The sequence below is a fragment of the Lygodium microphyllum genome, chromosome 18 (assembly GCF_053477565.2).
Source record: "Lygodium microphyllum isolate KBCC chromosome 18, Lygodium_microphyllum_v1.1.10, whole genome shotgun sequence".
NCBI classification, from domain to species: Eukaryota; Viridiplantae; Streptophyta; class Polypodiopsida; order Schizaeales; family Lygodiaceae; genus Lygodium; species Lygodium microphyllum.
Window position 1 is genome coordinate 80,227,061 of NC_141152.1, and position 21,574 is coordinate 80,248,634.

Here is a 21,574-nt window from a genome sequence, read left to right on the forward strand (position 1 = left end):
TTACAAGATACATGATGACACAAAGCCATCATGTCAAGAGGTTTTCTCTTTCTTTCTCTTTCTCTTTTTTCTGATTACAAGATACACGAGGGCCCTAGGCCAACGTGTGGGGAAGCCCCGTAGTAATGCACTGAAAAGGTTACACCAATCATGGCAACGACCCAGAGACAATTGCCATATGCCACGGATGCAAATCCTCCCGAGGGAGCAAGTCGGAGTATCGGATGAGATCTAGCTGCCAATGCAAGAGCCCTTTAAGCCTGGCAATATGTCGCGGTACATTAGAGGCCGAATCAAAGAGAAAAGCATTGCGTGTGGTCCAAATGTGCCAGCATCCCCAATATCTGAAAAAGTGAAATAAGATCTTCTCATGCAACTGTGGCGGTGCGGGATACTTCGGGCGCACAAAAACCCAGTCGAAAGGAGTTAGCGAGGACCCCACCACCGCACGCCAAATGTGCGACAAGAGTGACCAGATATTCTTGGCGAGCGGGCAAGAGAGAAAACGATGTCGGGCCGATTCCGCCGGTATGGTACAGAAGAAACAATTGCCATTCGAGATGCGACGCTTGGCAAGGGCCGAGGCCAGAGGAAGACCACCAATCATCACCCGCCAAAGAAAAACCTTGCATTTGAAAGGTGTCTTATTTAGCCAGCCCTCCATCAGCGTTTTCTGCCACCATGACAGCGATTTCCGCAGTCCCCAAACAGTATTAGCTTTCTCTCCCAGCCATTGGTGATCTTGAACAAGAAGATGATACACCTGATTAGTAGAGGCCTTTTCCAGACTCAGGCGGCCTGCAAGGTCCCAGTCCTGCCAAGGGCGATCCACAGCCAAGGCAGGAAAGGGTTGCCTACCCTGAAGCTCCGACGAAAGCTGCTCCCATAAATCACGGTATCCACGCGGGATCTTGAAGAGTCGCCGAGCAGTCCGAAACGATACAAGGACATTGCGAGTGGCAAGGGTAGCATCCGCAACCGACGTCACACCTAAACGGGCCATGCGATTAAATCTTGGTCTGAGCTGATGTTTATCTTCCCATGAAAGGAGTCTCGATACTGCCAACAATTCCAGCTGAAAGGAGTTAGTCTGCAAGCGGTCCCCTACTGGGTGCCAACGGGCCTTTTGGAGCACCACTTTCCAAGAGCCGACCAAGTGCAGTAACAAAGAGGAAGAGGGACTGGAAACACGAGAGTCAGCATTAAGGACATGCCACCAGGAGGCCCGAAGCCGTGTGTTCCCATGGCGGAGCCCGCTGTCCTCAAGAAAATAACGGGCTATGATGGTCCATGGGTGATGATCCACACACATGGCACGGAAAAGGGACCAACGGAGAGCTAACATATGAGTGTGTGCATCCAAAATAGCGCCACCACCCATGCGCTTAGGGGTACATGCATGTGACCATGAAATCCACGAAATGCCGGCCTGCAATGAATCCTTCTTCCACAGCATGAAACGGATGGGATGAGTGAGGGCCTTCAAAGTAGTAGGCGTCCATGGCAACAAAGGCAAGAAATACGTTAGCATTGGTAGCATGATTGTCTGGGCCACTTTGAGGCGGACATGGAATGGCCACGCTTGCGACTTCCAGTACATAAACTTCGCCGCCAGTTTTTGTGAAATCCACTCCAACAGGTCTTTTGGCCGTACATCCACCCCCAATGGGTATCCAAGATGCCTGACAATGGAGCCACGGGAAACCACCTGGCCTTGCCAGCCTAAGGACTGTAAATCAGTCTCCATACAACTGAAAATGGCTGACTTAAGGGCATTGATGCGAAGCCCAGAGGCCTGACCAAAGAGTGTCCAAACATCTAATGCCCTTCGAATGTTGTCCTTGTCCGCCTGCAAAATCATAAAGGTGTCATCAGCCAAAGATTGGCTAACGAAGTGTTGACCCAACGGAAGAGACAGCCCGGCCAGCTGAGCAGAGGCTGCCATGGAGGATAACATTGAAAGGACCGGGTGAGTCGCCAGGGCAAAGAATAGAGGGCTCAAAGGACAACCCTGTCTGACCGAGCGTGCAAGGACAAATGGCTCTGTAACCCCACCATTAAGCATAACTCTGGAGGAAGCCTCAGCACTAATGGTGTAGATCAATCAGGACATTCGGGTACCAAAGCCCATAGCCAACATGAGGTCTGCAATGAAAGACCAGTCCACATAATCAAACGCCTTTTCCAAGTCCAATTGAATCAATACCACTTCCTGACCGGAGTGCCGCGCATAGTCAATAGCCATTTGCACATTTAAGATATTATGCAGAATGTTGCGGCCCTTAATGAAACCATATTGGAGAGGATGCACAATAGCTGGAAGGTGCTTGTGAAGCCGATTCGCCAGCACTTTGGAGTAGATTTTATACATGGAGCCCATCAAAGAGATTGATCTCCAGTGTTGCAACTTTGACGGCGAAGGGACCTTTGGAATTAGTTTGATAAGGCCTTCTTTCCATGAGGAGGGCATGACCCCCGTTTCCCACACCTGCTGAAACATGGCCACCAATGGCTTCACCAACTGCATGGCCGAGGTCCTCGCAAATATCCGTCTCCAACGTGGCTTGCATATCAACTGGAACCTGCTAGCGGACCAGATGATAGAAGACCGAGCGGGCATGCATAACCTGGCTAGAAGGCGAGGAAGAAGAACCAAGAAGTTCCATAAAATAGGTTCTGCACATAGTGACAATGGTCTGCGGATCCGTGACCATGCGACCTTCCGAATCCTGGAGTCTGGTCATATTTTCGCGAGCCGGAGACGCATGCAAGGCGCGAAAGAACTTATGAGACTGGCAGGCGCTATCTTGCAATGTGTCCGTCAAGTTGTGCAGCTTGGCCTGTTGATAAGATTTCAACTGAAACACTTAAATAAGATGGGCCAACTCATCAGCACGCCCGAATAGTGCGTAGCATGGGTCCCTGCATAAAACAGACGGAATCCATGACAATCCATCACTTTTCCTGCTTCACCGTGACTTTTGTGCTCAACTGCACACAATACATCCCACTGGTTCTCATGCAAGACGGTCCACATGGCATGTTGCTTATGGCGAGAGCAAATGCCTCGCACATTCCACGTGGCTATCTTCATGTATCCTCAAAGAAGGAAGTCAGGAACGAGGCGCCTGCTGTCTCGATTTCACCTTTTCCGCGAGAGCATCCAGGACACCCTCATCCAGAAAATCAGCCAATACTGCAAAAGAATTCTGGCGACCTGCTTTGGAGGTAGAAGGGAAATCCACTGCCTTGGGCTCTCCTTGGAGACTGATTACGGGGGGCAAACGGGGCCGTAGGACGCGCAGCCTGCTGTGAAGTGGCCATTTCTTTCCGGCGCGTATACGTGCGCACAGAATCCTGGGAAGCGGGAGGCCCAGGATCTGCCAGGCCTGCATCCAACTTTTTACCTTTTTTGGGACGCGCCTCAATCCAATCAGTGCGACGGGAATCCACACTCAGGACCTGTTGTTTGCCTTTATCCATGACATGAGGAGACTGAAGGGCTTCCTGGGACGTGGCATCAAGCACCATGTCGTCCTTGGGCAGCACAACCTGCGCATCCTCCGAAGACGATTGCTTTTCAGGGCATTCGGCCATGAAATGCCCCAATTTACCACATGAAAAGCAGTGGCCCGCAAAGTTGCCCCATTTTAAGCGAAAATACAAAGGATGCATGCCCGAACAATTGAGGCGAAGCCACGCGGGCCTTTTCCTGGCCGTGTCCCATAGCATGCATAAACGGTTGCGGTTCATCGCCCTGAGGCTTGGGGGAACCAGCACTGTTCCCACAACTGCCATCGCATCCTTCAACATGGGCCAATAGACCGCCGGACAGTTTTCCACCTCCACCCACACCGGGCATTCGCGTTGAAGCAGACGCTGGAAGTCGGCCATGGGGCGCCATGGCACAACATGGACCAAGCGGCGATCAAAGAATAGCGGCAACTTGGACAGAAGCTCAGCGCGATGCGTTTCCGATTTCAGCAGGACCTCATAAAAGCCGCGAGGTCCAAGGAAGATCTCCTCAACAGACTCCCCTTGCAATAGATGGTGCAACCACTGGCGAATATGCGAAAGCACTGGGATCCTGCCAGTGAAGAAAAGTATAACTGCAAAGTCATAGAACACCGAGAAGGATTGCAAGACTGATTTGGGGTCCACCGTGGCTTCCAGCACATCATCCGTTCCCGCAACAGAAAAAGATTCGGTATTATGTTGGACATAATCGCCGAGCTGAGTATTGGCGAAGTCCAGCAAATACTCCCAGTCAATTTCCTGCGAATCCACAGGATCAGAGGCCACTTGCGCATAGGAGCGTTCCGGAGGACTCATTGGCTCATCAGGCGTATGCTTGGAGCGTTTGCCGGCAGGCGGCAGTTCAGAACTCGGCGGCAACTCCTCCGTGCATGGCACCATATCTTCCAGCTCCTCTGCATCGGAATCAGGGCCAAGGGCTGCCACCGTCCGGTCAAGAAAATCCAAATCCAGGCCAGCCATACTGCTGTCTTCACACGCGTCCTGGCAGAGGGCGAGCTAGGTTAGGTGAGGTCGATCCTGCACAGGGACGGATTGCTGGTCCCCAGCTTCGCGCAGGATCCAGTCAAGCCTGCGCTGCCCTGGGGGAAGGGGCCAGGCGACGCGCAGGGCAGGATGGCGAAGAAATCACAGGGCAGGGTGGCGCAGCACGCAGGCGGGTCAAAGACGCAAGGCGCGCAAGGGGGCGACGAAGGGGCGCAGGGGGTAGCGACAGGCGAGAGGGCAGGGCGGCGCGCAGCCCGCAGGTCAGAGGGGCGGCGGCAGGAGGGCCAGACGGGCGCAGGAGGGCCAGACGGGTGTAGGAGGGCCAGACGGGCGCACGCAGGGCCAGACGGGCGCAGAAGGGCCCAGACGGACTCGCAAGCGCAGGGCCAGACGGACTCGCAGGGCCCAGGAGGAAGTGGAGGGCGGAACGGGACAGGTCAGATGACCTTCTGCAGGGCGACAGAAACAGGCGGCGCCAGCGCGATCGAGCTCCCCGCCATCGCGATCCTCTCTCCCCTCTCTCTCTCTCTCCTCTCTCTCTCTCTTCTCTTCTCTCTCTCTCTCTCTCTCTCTCTCTCTCTCTCTCTCTCTCTCTCTCTCTCTCTCTCTCTCTCTCTCTCTCTCTCATGATTACAAGATACACGCGGGCTCTAAGCCAACGTGTGGAAAATCCCACTATGAAGCCAAGAAAAAGTTACACAAGTCATGGCAAAGACACAGAGGAAATTGCCATATGCCAGGGAAGTAAGTCCGCCCGAGGGAGCAAGTCCGAGTGCCGAATGAGATCTATCTGCCAATGCAAGATACCTTTAACCCTCGCAATGTGTCTCGGTACATCAGAGGCCGAATCAAAAAGAAAGGTATTCCAAGTGGTCCAATTGTGCCAGTATCCCCATTATCGAAAAAAGTGGAATAAGATCTTCATATACAACTATGGTGGTGTGGGGTATTTTGGGCGCACAAAACCCCAATCGAAAGGGGTTAGTGAGAACCCCACCACCGCGCACCAAACCTGTGACAAGAGTGACCAGATATTCTTAGAGAGCGGGCAAGAAATAAATCGATGTCGGGCCAATTCCACAGTAGTGGTACAGAAGAAACAATTGTCGTTCGAGATTCGACGCTTGGAAAGGGCCGAGGCAAGAGGAAGACCACCAATCATCACCCGCCAAAGAAAAACCTTACATTTGAAAGGGGTCTTATTCAACCAGCCCTCCATCACAGTTGCCTTCCACCATGACTGAGATTTCCTCAATCCCCATACACTACTAGCTTTAACACCCTGATCTTTAATCAGAAGATGATAGACCTGATTGGCAGAGGCCTTTTCCAGACTCAAGCGACCTGCAAGGGCCCAAACCTACCAAGGACGATCCACAGCAAGGGCAGGAAAGGGTTGCCTGCTTTGAAGCACTAACAGAAGCTGTTCCCATAAATCACGGTATCCACGCGAGATTCTGAAAAGTCTCCTGGCAGTACGAAACGATGTGAGGACATTACGACTTGCAAGGGTGGCATCCGCAACTGAAGTCACACCCAAACGGGCCATGCGATTGAATTTTGGTCTGAGCTCATGTTTGTCTTCCCATGAAAGTAATCTCGAGACTGCCAACAATTCCAGTTGAAAAGAGTTAGAATGCAAGCGGTCCTCCGCTAGATGCCAACGCGCTTTTTGGAGCACACTTTCCAGGAGCCAACCAAATGCAGTAATAGAGAGGAGGACGGACTGGAAAACCGAGAATCTGCATTAAGGACATGCCATCAAGAGCTCCGAAGTTGGGTATTGCCATGCCGAAGCCTGCTGTCCTCAAGAAAATAACGGGCTATTATAGCCCACGGATAATGATCCACACACATGGCGCAAAAAAGAGACCAACGAAGTGCCAGCATATGAGTTTCGACATCCAAAATAGCTCCACCACCCAAGCGTTTGGGGGTACATGTATGTGACCACGAAATCCACGAAATACCTGCGTGCAATGAATCCTTCTTCCATAACATGAAACGAATGGGGCGAGTGAGAGCCTTCAAAGTAGTAGGAGTCCACGCAGCAATGGCAAGAAATATGTGAGCATTGGCAGAATAATTGTCTGAGCCATGAAAGGGCCACGCTTGCAACTCCCAATACAGAAACTTAGCTGCCAGTTTCTGTGAAATCCACTCCAGTAGTTGCTTTGGCCGAATATCAACACCCAACGGGTACCCAAGATACCTGACAATGAGACCACGGGGAACCACCTGACCTTGCCAGCCCAATGACTGTAAATCAGACTCCGTGCAACTGAGAATGGCTGATTTGAAGATACGAAGACCAGAAGCATGACCAAAGAGTGTCCAAACATCTAATGCCTTGCGAATGTTGTCCTTGTTCACACGCAAAATCATAAAGCTATCATCAGCCAAAGATTGGCTAATGAAGTGTTGTCCCAAAGGAAGAGACAAGCCGGCCAGCTGAGTAGAAGCTGCTATTGAAGATAACATTGAAAGAACCAGGTGGGTCACCAGGGCAAAGAAGAGAGGACTCAAAGGGCAACCCTGTCTCACCGAACGTGCAAGAACAAATGGCTCTGTAACCCCACCATTGAGCATAACTCGTAAAGAAGCTGCAGCACTAATGGTGTAGATCAAGCGGGACATCCGATTACCAAAACCCATAGCAAATATAAGTTCTGCAATGAACGACCAGTCTAAATAGTCAAAAGCCTTTTCCAGATCCAATTGAATCAATAACACTTCCTGACTGGAATGCCTTGCATAGTCAATAACCATTTGCACATTTAAGATATTATGCAGAATGTTGCAGCCCTTAATGAAACCATATTGAAGAGGATGCACAATAGCTGGAAGGTGCTTGTGGAGCCAATTCGCCAGCACTTTGGAAAATATTTTATACATCGAACCCATCAAAGAAATTGGTCTCCAATGTTGCAACATTGACGGTGAAGGAACCTTTGGAAGCAGTTTGATAAGGCATTTTTTCCATGAGGAGGGCATGACCATTGTTTCCCAAACCTGCTGAAACATAGCCGCCAATGGCTTCACTAGTTGGGTAGCCGATCTCTCAAAGAATTCATTGGTGAGATCCCAACCAGGACTTTTATCCTTAGGCAGGTGTAACAAAACATCCATAACCTCCTCACAAATATCTACCTCCAAAGTAGTTTGCATATCAAGTGGAACCTGATGGCAGACCAAATCATAGAAGACAGAGCGTGCATGCGTAACCTAGTCAGAAGGCGATGGAGAAGAACCAAGAAGATCCAGAAAATAATTCCTGCACATATTGACAATGCTCTGCGGATCAGTGATCATTCGACCTTTTAAATCCTAGAGTCTAGTCATATTTTCTCGAGCCGGAGAAACATGCAAGGCGCGAAAGAACTTATGCGTCTGACAAGCACTATCTTGCAAATTGTCAATCAAGTTGTGCAGTTTGGCCTGCTGATAAGATTTCAACTGAAATTCTTTAATAAGATCAGCCACACGCATCGCTAGTGACAGCAGAAATTCATCATCTAGGGTGTCCACCAGTAGCGAATGAACCAAAGCCAGTAAGTCCTCCGCTGCGTGTCTCCACCTCCGACAAATAGAGGCATGATGGATCCCATACTGCCGACCAACCCGCTGCACATTAGAGAGCAGTCTTTCAAAGGAATCCGAGCCCTCAGAGGCGAAGTCCAATAAAAACCTCTCAATCAATTGCTGCATATAGCCCTGAAAGATTGGATGCTTCAAATAAGACGAGTTGAAACGTAAAGGGAGTCTATCCAGCAACTGCATAAAAGGTACAATGGGTTGGGCAAGTATCTCAAGCTGGAGAGGGAAATGGTCCGACAAGGCATATCACTGCAAGACTGTCATTTCCAACATCTCAAGAAGAAAATCATCATCCTGCATGATATACATTCGGTCCAGCCGCGACCATGTAGTTGCATATTGTGCGGAATGAAAAGTAAACCCTGTAGAAGAAGGGTGGAGCCAAGACCATAGATCTTGCTTAAGGACCTCAAGAGCAAAGGCATTCCACACCCGGCTTTCCGAAGCATCCATCACCAAATGCCCTGAAGTGGACTCAGAAGAGTCAACACACATATTGAAATCCCCCATCAAAAAGCCCCTTCTGCCAAGTGACATGGAGGTCTGTAAAGTCTTCCAAAGATCCCGTCGGGATGAAGGGTCATTCGGAGCATAAAGGCCCAACAACCATAAGATCTCTCCTTCAAATAAAACTTTGATTACCACAAAACGGCCCTGTACATCATTTTTAATAAGAACAGGCTGGTATTTCTCATGGACAATCATAAGCACACCAGAATAGTGCATAGCATGTGTCCCTGCATAAAACAAACGAAACCCATGGCAATCCACAACTTTTCCTGCTTCACCGTGGCTCTTGTGCTCAACCGCACACAAGACATCCCACTGATTCTCATGCAAGACAGTCCACATGGCATGTTGCTTATGGCGAGAATAAATATCTCGCACATTCCACGTGGCTATCTTCATATATCTTCAAAAAAGGAAATCAGGAACGAGGCACCGCTTGCCTCGATTTAACTTTTTTTGCTAGAATGTCAAGGATACCTTCATCCAGAAAATCAGCTAACACTGCAAAAGAATTCTCACGGCCCACTTTCGAGGTAGATGGAATATCCACTGCCTTGGGAGTGAAACGGGGATAACGACGATCCCAGGGTGTAATCACATTACCTCTAGTATCAAACGCCAACTTAGCAGGTGGGCCCTTTGGACCGTCTGTATATACTTTCCTCGTAGACTGATTACGGAAGCAGAAGGAACCATAGTACGCGCAGCATGCTGTGAATAGACTATTTCTTTCCTGCGCATATACGTGGGCACGGAATCCTGTGAAACATTAGGCCCAAAATCCACCAGGTCAGCATCCAACTTTTTACCTTTTTTGGGACGTGCCTCTAGCCAGTCATTCCTACGGGAATCCAAACCCAGGACCTGTTTTTTATCTTTATCCAAAATATTAGGTGGCTGGATGGCCTCCTGTGACGGTGCATCAAGCACCATGTCCTCCATAGGCAGCACAACATGCGCATCATCCGAAGACGGGGCATTCGGCCATAAAATGCCCCAATTTTCCACACGAAAAGCAGTGTCCTAAAAAGTTGCCCCATTTCAAGCGAAAGAGCAACGGATGCATGCCAAAGCAATTAAGGCAAAGCCACGCAGGCCTTTTCCTGGCAGTGTCCCATAACATACACAAACGGTTTCGATTCATGGCCCTTAGGCTGGGGGGAACCAGCACCGTTCCCACAACAGCCATGGCATCCTTAAACAAAGGCCAATAGACCGCCGGACAATTTTCCACTTCAACCCACACCGGGCATTCACATTGAAGCAGGTGTTAAGAGTCTGCCATAGGGCACCATGGCACAACATGGACTAAGCGGCGATCAAAGAACAATGGCAGTTTGGACAGGAGCTCTGTCCGATGCTTCTCCGATTTTAGCAGCACCTCATAGAAGCCTCGGGGCCCAACAAAGATCTCCTCAACACACTCCCCTTGTAGTAAATGGTGCAGCCATTGGCAAATATGGGAAAGCACTGGGATCCTTCCAGTGAAGTATAGTATAACCGCACGGTCATAAAACACCGAAAAAGAGCGCAAGACAGTTTTCGGGTCCACAGTGGCTTCCAGAACTTCTTCAGTTCCCGAGTCAGAAAAAGCTTCATGATTATGCTGGACATAATTGCCAAGCAGAGTATTGGCAAACTCCAGCAAGTGCTCCCAGTCAATCTCCTGCGAATCCACAGAATCAGAGGCAACCTACGCATGGGAATGTTCCTGATGACCCATTGTCTCTTCGGAAGGATGCTTGGAGCGTTTGCCCGCAAGCGGAAAGTTAGAACCAGGAGGCATCTCCTCTGTACAACGAACCATATCCTCCGGTTCCTCTGTATCAGAATCCGGACCAAGGGCTGCCACTCTCTGGTCGATAAAAGCCATATCCAGCCCAGCCATGCTTCTGTCCTCTCTCTCTCTTTCTCACTCTCTTGCTCTCTCAGTGGCGCTCTCTCTCTCTCTCTCTCTCTCTCTCTCTCTCTCTCTCTCTGTGTACAGGAGCAGATCAGCTCTCTGATCTGCGCAGAGTTTCAGACACGTGCTGCCAGGTTAGGGCTCCTTGTCTCTGTCGCGGCCCAGCAAGATGCACAGGGCAGCCACCCGCGGGCAGACGGTGTGCAGATGACTGACGGGGAAGCAAACGAAATGCACCTGATTCTGCAAACGCCTTGGCCTGTCAGACTGTCCTGTTGACCCCGTCCGCTCTGTGGACGTCTGTCGCTCCCTGCGCTGAGCCCCAGTGGTCACAAAATACAGGCGAAAGTGAAGCAGACTGCAGGCGGCACCTCTGTGTGAAGCAGAGTATGCAGATCAGGCACTTCCACGAGGCACGCTTGGAGAATCCTGAAAAATTCCACAGTAGGAACAGGCATCCCACTGCATCGGCGACATCATAATCTCAGAAGTACAACATGACCAAGAGTACAAAGAATCAATCTCTCTCTCTCTCTCTCTCTCTCTCTCTCTCTCTCTCTCTCTCTCTCTCTCTCTCGCCCCCAACGGCAGGCACTCAATTATGTCTCCTCCCTTCATCATTCATTCATTACAGCATTCAGCCATTCTTCAGTCTCTTCTTGCTCATTTGCATTGTTGTTTAAAAGTTCATTGTGTTAGCTGTGTTCATACATTCTGTATTTTCTCTACAAACCTGAGTACATCCCCACAGCTTGGCCTCTTTCGGGTTACCCTTAGGCCTCTTGAGGTAAGATAACCCATTGCCTCTGACGTGCACCCTTGGCCTCATGCCTAGCTCCCTTGGGGTGGGATGACTCGGGGTACTATGGGCTGGGCTAGACTTGCAATCCCTTTTTGGTTCTAGTTTGGGCCTAAGAGGGGATGTTAAGCTAAAAAAGATTCATCACACATTAAATTTTCATTAGCTCATCAAAACAGCCCCAAAACTCAAAAGATTACCAAAGTTTCTATGTCCCATAAGCAAACAACCAAACTTTGGGAAGATCCACATCTATAAATAGAAGGCTGCATGGCCACTAAGTTCATCCCTTGTCTTGTAGGTTTTCAGCCATCAGCCTTCTTCGACTCAGTGTCTAGACCCAAGTGATTGCTGCCACATCATCTACTTGCAAATGCAGATTTAGAAGGATATCTTAAAAGATTCTTTGTTCTAAAAGATACAAAATTAACAACATAAGAAAGTTATTTACTATATACCTGTCGGTTGTTATGCTCATCAGCATGTCCATCTTGTGAAAAATAGGCCAGTATTAGGTTCCCCAAAAATGCTCCCACATCAAATCCAATGGGCCCATAAAATGCAAATTCTGGATCTATGACTTTTGTGGATGTGACAGTAGCCATGATAGATCCAGTATGTAAATCACCATGAATCAATGATTGAGATCTTTCACAAAACCTGCATGAAAGCATCATCTTTCTTAGAAATAAGAACGTGAAATAATCTGCATGTAATATTAGATGCAAAAGAACAAAACTTTATTTTACTCTTTTGTTTAAACGAATGCAAAAGAGAGGAAACACTTTCAGTTAGTCTGCTCTTGACTGTCTGGGAAAACAAGTTGCTTTAGCCTCTAGCATTGTGCATTGATATGAGTGACCTTGACAAGCAGAGATGTTTCAGAGTCCAAAAAGATCTATTCATCTTAGTCCCTTATTCAACCACGCTAGCATTAAGACCCTATTTGCAATAAGTAATGAGTTCAATGCCTGCATGTCATATGAAGGGCAGATAGAAAGAGAAAGATAGGCAAAGACAAAGATGGGGAGAGGGAGCACTTGGCCTTCAGTTCTGCTATCTCAATTTTAAGCATCTCATCCTCACACAAATCCTTGGCATCCTCATCAAGTTGAGGAGACGTCCACCGATTGTTTGATGCTTCCATATAAGGCTCCGTGAAAATAACCTGCTCAGTTAACCTACAGAGCTCTACATTGCCACAGAACTCAGCCACTGCAATACAAACAGCCACCACACAATAAGAATGATTACAATAGATCATCTGCAAAAATGGAAGTAAGAACAAGATTGCAATTTTGATGCATGGGTGTTTTGTTACACCGCCTTATACTTGGCATGGCCCCTCACCTGCAGAACGGTGTTCTCTAGTTGAAATAGCTAGCAGAGATGAATGAAAAAGTGTCTTTGCCATGTACTCAGACATGTGATCTGCTAGAACAGGATACACAATGCCTTTAATCAATCCCTTCCGCAAGATAATATGTGGAGGCTCCAGATACTCCATTATGATGGTCGACATGCCACGATCGAAATAGTAAACCTCTGGGACATGTTGTGGACACAAGCTCCACTGTTTTTTCAGTGCTAATGCTTCATAGTAAGAACGATCTGATGTCATGGGCATTGACTCACCAACATAACGAACGTAAGGTACAGACTGCAGTCACCCACCATTAGGACATCAATTTTCGAAAGTGCCCCCACCATGATGATGACTTGGCTGAAGACATAACATCTAACTGTATAGCGAAAGGAAAAATGTACATGAACAACCAGCTATAGGCCCTCATTCTATATTAATTTCAACAGGCTCTTATTCCATCTAAATTTTTAACCTTGGCTCTTGAGTCTCAAGCTTTGAATGAAACTTCAAATTTGCATCTGGCATTCTGTTAACTAGAGCAAATTATAAAACATGCCTACAATGAGCAGATTATAAAACATGCCTACAATCTCTTTTCACAGTAGATGCCTGTTCACATTCATCTTTAGAAAAGGCCTAGGAAACATGGCATCCACATGCCCAAGTAGACTTCAATAGCAAGAAGTAAAATAACTTCTGTGATTCATAAAATTAAAATTATGCAAGCAGAGTACACAACTCAGGCTCAATGTTCTACATCATGTACCCACAATTTTAACAGCATGCTGTGATGCCTTTTAAAGCAGCTAAAGCACTTTCCAAATTTCAATTAAAATTGGAAACTATGTGGCAAACACAAATGGCAGCTTAACTCTAGTCTTGTAATTTTCCACAAAAGTGGCTACAAGCCACTTAAGTGGCTCAGGTCCTATTTCACTATATTTAAAACAACATGAGTCAGTCGAGCTCGGGCTAGTGGACTCAACACTATAAATGGACCTCCTCCTTATTTTTTAACCTCTGCACAGGAATTAATGGCAATAATTACATATCCTAGATTCCATCAAATCTGAATTCCTGTATAAAGTTTATTTTGAGTGCTGGCATAAGAAGCCATATATAAGAATCTTGTATATCCTCAATATATAAACCAAGTACAAATATATGAGCTCATCTCGAAAAGAATATTGTGCTAAAAATCTAGACCTATTGGATTCTCCTCTAGTCTACACATTATGAATAACTGGACCAAAGGAAAAACAAAAATAAAGGCAAGTAGGAGAAGATACCAAAATTGGATGAGACTTTACCAATATTGTAAGATAGTAGGATAAAAGGTTTTAAACAACTTTCAAGTGGAAATTCATTATGTAAAAAAATTGGATTTTCCATGTGTGTCAAGTTGTCACAACATTAGTATCCATACTCCACAAAAAGCACCACACTCAATAAAACATTATTCTGCTTGCAGTTCAACATTGCCAATGATCCAACATCAGCACAGCAGGCAAAAGAGACACAATGCAATTTTAGTAGAAACCTAAAGTCAAATAATTGCATCCCAACATCGAGGCACCTGCAAGTCGAGTGAAAGAAAGTAAATTGAATTCGTTCTTGTTTGAGTAGGCAAAGCAATTTATCCATGAGAGAGTAGTTGGGTTCAATTCTAGGTGCATAAATTAGCACTAAAATGGCCAAAAACGAAAAAAGAAGCAAGATTACCTGTTTCAGGACTAGAAAACCCTTTGTTCCACTTACAATATACACAAAGTTGAGATTTCCATCCCCTACTTCTTTGACAGTCCAATCAGCACCTGTACCCCCTAACTTTGCCACCAAATCTGGAATGCTGTTGATATACTCAACTACTGTATTCACATCCAAAATAAAAAAACCTCTGTTTCTCCCCTGATTCCTACCAGTATCTCCATTAGCATCTAAACAGTTCTCTGGAGCCTTTGAAGGAGACAAATCAGCAGAAGCATGAGATGTGCCAGTACTATCCTTTATGAATGATTGGATGTCAAACGTGGAAGAGCCCTCTGCTTTTTTCAAGATTCCCTGGAAGATAAGAATAGAATAATCACCTCTTGAAAACAGCAGGAGAAAAAGGAACCATCAGAATTCTCTACCTTGTATACCTTATCAGTGATAACAGCACTTATCAATCTAGCTGGAGTAACGTCAAATGCTGGGTTCCAAACAGACACTCCTGACGCTGCCACCTGTAGTCCTCCGTGTGAATGAGTGAGCTCTGACGAAGACCTTTCCTCACTAATAATGCTTTCCCCAGATGGCAAAGAGATATCAATTGTTGTGAGAGGAGCAGCCACATAAAATGGTACACCATGATGAAAAGCTGACAGTGCCAAACTGTATGTGCCAATCTTGTTAGCAGTATCCCCTGTCATCAAGCAAACAGACATTTTGGCAACCAGGACATTGGTCAATAACATTTAAACAAATAGCTCACACATGTTGCACAAAAGATATAAAAGGCATGAGAAATGAAATTTTTGACTCACATAGAGAAGTTCAATACCTCAACTTGCTCAGACAATTCAGTTCATGAAAGTCTGTAATGACATGAAGCTTTATTTTCCACAACATCTATGAAATTATACTGGATACACTCAGATTTCATGCCATTAACTCCGACCTTTGATTTCTTATAAGAAGGTTCCAGATCCGAAACACAGGCCATGTGAATGAAGATTAAGCAAACACAGGTTGCAGATTCTATGCATGCTGCCAGAAAGAGAGAGCGACATATGTGTCTGAAGGAGTCAACTCTCAAGCATTTTTCACTTACGCATTCAAGTGTGAGAGAAACACAACTTACAACTTGTGGAAACAGCTCTCATAACAAGATTTATGATAAGCTTGCAACCAAAATATCTCATGATCACAGCTGCAACACGACCTCAGGTCCCAATTTTTTCTCCTGATCCTTGAAATGGAGAGGAATTTCTTCTTTGGATCAGACTATCCCCGTGTCATTAAATGTGCAGGGGCTTGGAGAACTCTGGGTATGCTTAACCAAGACTCCAGAGCCTATCCATACGTCATAAAATATGTAGGGGCTTGGAGAAGCCTGGGTGCACTTAGGCCACAGCCTAGTCAGGTAAGAAGCTCCAGAGAACCTTGGTAGGTTGAACCTCTTCATCTTCAGCAATAACACCTGTCACTTGGTCATACCAAGACAATGTGATAAGTGGCATTGGGATGAAAGGATGCTTACCAGACCCCCTCTCTTGGTGTGCCGCTCTCAAGGAGAGGTTTGTCTGTTCTGAAAAGGTAATTGTCAGCAGGACTAGACGACCACAGTGTCTAGTCCTTTACACAACGGCCAATAAGTGCGGAAGCAAAAGAGATGATTAATAAGTAGCAGGCTTAAATGTGATGTGTTACGAGATAAAATGAGGGATGAGAACAATGGTCTATGTGTTTATACCAGATTTAACAAATATCCAACAAGCAAGTGATTAGAAGGTTAATCAATAGTGTTTAGAAACACTAGTGTCAAGCTTAGTGAGTTGCTCGAGTGGAGACCAGTTGAAAGTTGGCTTCCCGGTAAGCTCACTGACATCCCTGAGAGTTGGGTCCGCTCCTAGATCTGGAACAAGCTTCAGAGAATATGCTTCAGTGATTAGAATCACTCTTAATGATTCCAAAAGTGAAAAAAATAAGCTAAACTGCAAACTGGATATGTGGCCTTGTGTTGCATAAATAAATGAGACATCCAACTGCTAGAGCATATGTATCAATGTCAAACAAATCACTATCATCATGCAATGTCAGCTTGAGTCCAGTCTCCATCGGTGTGCTAACTGGCTTGCAATCCTAAAAGCCAAACCTCTCAAAGAGTTTACCAATATATCTCGACTATGACAATCCAATACCTCAAGCATCATAAATAAACTGCATGCCCAAATAGTAATGTAAATGCCCCAAATCTGACATTTCAAAAGTTTACTACAAATTTTTCTTGAATGCTGAAATCTAATCAGCATGTGTCCCTGTGAGCAAAAGATCATCAACATAAAGACAAATGACCAACAAGGATCCCCCCTCTTTGCATACGTAAAGAGTAGACTCTGATGGGCTGTTGGCTGAGTAAAAAGGCATCAATTTTTACATACAAAGCTCATGGAGCTTGCTTCAAACCATACAAAGTCTTTTTCAGCTTCCATACCAAGTGTTTGGATCCCTCAACTACAAAGCCAATGGGCTATTGTACATACATTTCTTTCTAAAGTTCCCCATGTAAAACTGTAATTTCAATATCAAGCCGATGCACCATCCAACCATAATGGACAACCAAAGCAACCATACACCGAATGGTAGTCATACAGGATGTAGGAGCAAATGTCTCCTCATAATCAATGCTCTTATTTTGCGTGTAGCCTTTTGCCACAAGCCTGGCTTTGTACTTATCAATCGATCCATCCACTTTTCTTTTCAACTTATAGACCTATATAGTACCAATGGCTTTCTTTCCAACAGGTAATATCACTAAATCCCATGTTTGATTCTTCATGATAGAATCAAATTCAACTTGCATTGCTACCATCCAATGTACACTTTGTTGTTAAACCTCAAAACAATCAAGCACCTCATCATCAAGTGTGTGTGCTGCCATAACAAACTCCATTGTATTAGCATGATCATGCAGACGTATATGTCTTCTAGTATGACCAGCAATAGGAGCATCCAAATCACTATCTTTTATAGTCTACAAGTACCATCTAGGCATTTGCCTAGCTTCTTGATTATGTGCATGCTCTTGATTAACCTTAAATTCAGCATCTTGCTAAATATTCAAATCAGTCATAGGGTGAATGTCTGCATTGCTTAAGAGAGCAACTGGCCGAACATATTGTTCATTTACTGAAACTCCTGTTGTATCACCAAAAGAAATAGGCAACAGCCCTTCAAACACATCATTTGCAGCCTAATATGTGTCGAAACCAGCAAGAGATAATTCTGATTTTTCATCAAAAATCACATCCCTACTAACAAAGACTTTCTTGGAAACAGAATCGTACAATCTATACCCTTTGCTCTCACTATTGTACCCCACAAATATGCACTTGACAACTTTGTTGTCCAACTTATTTCTCAATATTTTGGAAATACGAGCATATGCAAGACACCCAAAAGTATGAAAGTGGCCAACTCAAGGTTTACGGCTACTCTAAGCCTCAAAAGACGTGACATTTTTCAATGCCTTGGTAGGGCACCTTTTCAAAACGTGACAAGCACACATAACTGCTTCCATTCAAAAGCCATGTGGCAGATTCTTAGCTTTCAGCATACATCTGGCCATCTCTATGAGTGACCGATTCTTCCTTTTTCCAACCCCATTCTGTTGTGGAGTATATACAATACTATACTGATGCGCAATGTCTTTTTGCTTCAAAATATTATTTAGCAAAGAATAATTTTTTAAATAGACCAACAAAAGAGAGTAAAGTCATCAATGAAGGTGACAACATAATAGCATCCATCCAATGACTTTGCCTACATAGGTCCAGATACATCTAAATGCACAATCTGTAACCTAGCTATTGCCTTAAAAGAAACATCATGAGGAAAGAAAATCAATGCATTTTTCAAAAATGCATCCCTCACAAATATGCTCAGGAGGTCTCTCCAAGAGAGAGAAACCATCTAGCATTTGAGTACGCTACATAACCATCAAACAGCCATAGTTAACATGCTCTATGCAAGCATGCCATGACTCTCCCTGCGACATAGCACGAGTAATAGTAAATGCCAAATAGACTCAAATATGCATCTAGCTGATATAGTCCATGACATAATGTGCCAATCAATACCAAAGTCAAAAATTCATTATCCTTGACTATACATTTGTCACCATGAAATATAACTTACATACTACACTTTGCTAAAGAAAAAATGGACAATAAATTCTTCTTTATCCCTGGCACACATAATGCATCCTATAAACGGAGAGTAGAGCCATCAATGGCTCTCAAGACAATCTTCCCAACACCTCTTGACAAGGTAAGATGCATTGTTGGCACAATGCACAAATTTGCCAACACGAGCTACAATAATAGAGGAAAACAAATCCCTATGAGATGTAATGTGCTTAAAAGCACCACTATCAAACAACCAAGTGCTAGCATCCTCGGTAGAGCTCAATGCTCTATCAACCCAAGAAGAATCATAATTGCAAGTGTAAAAACAATAGTCACGGTCATCAATAAAATAAGCAGACCCTATAGTAGTAGAAGGTGCATTAGAAACAGATATCCCTAACTCCTCCTTGGCAACGCACTTCTTACATTCTGTGATGTAATGACCTAGCTTCTTACAATAATGACACTTTCCCTTCTTGGCTTGTGTGACTTCCTGCTTCTTGTTGCTCTATGAAATACGTGAACTTCCAAAACTCTGAAGAGCACTTCTAGACTCGCTGCCCTCGCGCTTCTCTCTCGCCATAAAGGTCTACTCAAAGGCTACAACATCAACCCCATTGTTCTTTCTTGTTTGCTCTTCTTCTAGGAGCAAACTAACCAACTAAAGATAGATAAGTGGCTGCAGAGAAATTCTAATGGTGAGATTCAAGGCCATATGAAAGGCCAAATAAGAGGGTAGCAAGGAATTCAAAGTAGTAGAGATCATCTGTGCATCAGAATAATATGTAGCCTCCACCCCACTGTTCTTTCTTGTTTACTCTTCTTCTAGGAGCAAACTAACCAACTAAAGAAACATAAGTGGTTGCAGAGAAATTCTCACGCTGAGATTCAAGGCTATATGAAAGGCCAAATAAGAGGGTGGCAAGGAATTCAAAGTAGTAGAGATCATCTGTGCATCAGAATAATACTCATCTACATTCATTAATTGCTCATGTAAGTCCTAAATTTTATTAAGATGATCCTGCATGGCATCACCTTCATCCATCTTCACATTCTCAAGCTCCTTTTTAAAGAAAGAGATGCATGTCTCATTTTTTATACCTTGCTCAAGTGTGAGCCATGCTACTCGTGAAGAAGCAACAGACCGTATATGTAGGATTATGGACCACTGAACTACCAATGCAATAAATGATAATGCCTAGGCATCCCGTGTGTCCCAAGCCTTTTGTGCGGTTGATCTTTGGGGAAGTGGCTAAGCTGGAGCTAGCCTTTAACCACATCCTCCTTGGGGAGGTGTTACAAGAGCCACAACTCCAAGACGGACTTCTTCACCACTAACATACGCCCAAAGATTTTTTGCAATCAGCACATTCTTCATCATGAATGACCAAAGAGAATAGTTATTGCCGTCCAATCTATCCTCTTTGGATACATAGGTGAATACATCGCTTTGTCCTTGATTGGCCATGATATATGTCTGTCTCAAAAAACACAAGTAAGAACCAAAGCTGGAACAACCTGGAAATCTGCAAATTTCCAGAAATTACAGCATACACCAAGCTGTAATTAGCAAAACTGTGTCACTTGATCACATTTGTCTAATGTATAGGCTGTCCAATACACATACAGTGCTCAACAGCACAACAAATGCAAAAGCCCCAAAATTTAGCTGTCCAAAATGCACAATTTCAATCTATTTCAGACTGAATCTTCAGTGCATGTGCCAATGTCTGCTAAACATCCAAAAGCCCCAAATTTTCTGACCCAAATCCCAAGAAATTTCTGCAATTTGTGCATCCAAAAAACAATACCAAGAGCAGAAATGCACTCCTCGGGCAAAAGCCCCTCACTGTAGTTCAAATTTCTGAATAAAAAATAATTAAATCTCTCTTTTACCTTCAATGCTGGCAACCTGATGGGGTGGGAGGATGCTGACGGCCTGGTGAAGCGGGAGGATGCTAGCGAGCTTGGCAAACAAGGGCAATGGCAGAGACCAAGGGGCATTGGTTGCTAGCGATGGTGGTGTTGGACCAAGGGCAGCATTGCAGACGACGGGGCCGAGCTGGGCTTGGGGCTGACAGAACCTAGCTTTGATACCAAATGTGAGATCTGAGATGGGATCTCTCTACTGAAAGCACACAATAGATAGTAGAGAGAGTGAGAGTGAAGACAGCTCAACACACGATACAATTCCCAAGTGTATAAGTGAAGGTACAACGTACAACCCTTAGACCTTAGGGTTGTTAAGGTGCGTTCACACCCGAAAGGTGTAAAGTATGGTAAGTGACCGAACTATATAATATAAACACGCAAAATAGAAAATAATGTAACGGGGGAGGACCTCTCATAAGGAGAGTAAAAAGTGTCCCAATGTCCTATTGCAGATCACCGACACTCCTCTGTGAGCGTAGACATGAGTCAAACCCAACAAAAAAATGGGCCATACTAAGTAGCCCAATGCTAAGATGCTTAGCACTTTTATAAGTGAACGCAATCTAAGAAAGATAATGCTCTCAATCAGATTGTCTGCAGAAGACATCTATCCTCCGTAGTCTAATGTCTCTTGGTCTATCCATCAGTCTCATGGTGCTACGAGGATGACATGGACAATCGACTTTCCAATCTTTGGAAAACTATCTGCTAGAAATGGCCAATGAGCTTAGAGTGTCAATCATTGACTATTTCATCAAGCAAACTATAAAGTCAATGAAGATGCTCAACAAAGAGACCAATCAACTTGTGGCTTTTCAAATTCATCTTTGTGGGAGTAAATTGAGTCATTTTCATCAATCAGACAACCACAACCAAGATTGCATCATGACCACAATTAATCCTACTACAAAATCCATAGATATGCTACTCCACTTCTTATTGGAAATTCATAAAGGATGTAACATTCTTTCTTGTTTGTGCCATTCAACTTTATTAAGCCGACATTATAGGCACTCATGCATGTAAGACTCAACTGAAAGTAGCAAGGCACCAAGGAC

At 45.1% G+C, this 21,574-nt stretch overlaps 2 protein-coding genes across 2 annotated transcripts in view; both read right to left on the bottom strand.

The window, feature by feature from the left end:
- LOC148021066 (methylthioribose kinase-like) overlaps positions 1 to 14,598 on the bottom strand; it is a 99,522-nt gene extending 84,924 nt beyond the window's left edge. Inside the window, exons 1-4 of the mRNA XM_087698922.1 lie at positions 14,419 to 14,598; positions 12,681 to 12,990; positions 12,371 to 12,545; positions 11,789 to 11,990 (exon numbers count right to left, since the gene is read on the bottom strand). Of these exons, the coding sequence (XP_087555048.1) occupies positions 11,789 to 11,990; positions 12,371 to 12,545; positions 12,681 to 12,957 (654 nt within the window). The 5' untranslated portion in view covers positions 12,958 to 12,990; positions 14,419 to 14,598. The remainder of the gene's footprint in view (positions 1 to 11,788; positions 11,991 to 12,370; positions 12,546 to 12,680; positions 12,991 to 14,418) is intronic.
- Positions 14,243 to 21,574, bottom strand: part of LOC148021069 (NagB/RpiA/CoA transferase-like superfamily protein) — a 101,142-nt gene continuing 93,810 nt past the window's right edge. The window contains exons 8-10 of the mRNA XM_087698203.1: positions 14,838 to 15,100; positions 14,419 to 14,757; positions 14,243 to 14,272 (exon numbers count right to left, since the gene is read on the bottom strand). Coding sequence (XP_087554329.1) covers positions 14,243 to 14,272; positions 14,419 to 14,757; positions 14,838 to 15,100 — 632 coding nt within the window. The remainder of the gene's footprint in view (positions 14,273 to 14,418; positions 14,758 to 14,837; positions 15,101 to 21,574) is intronic.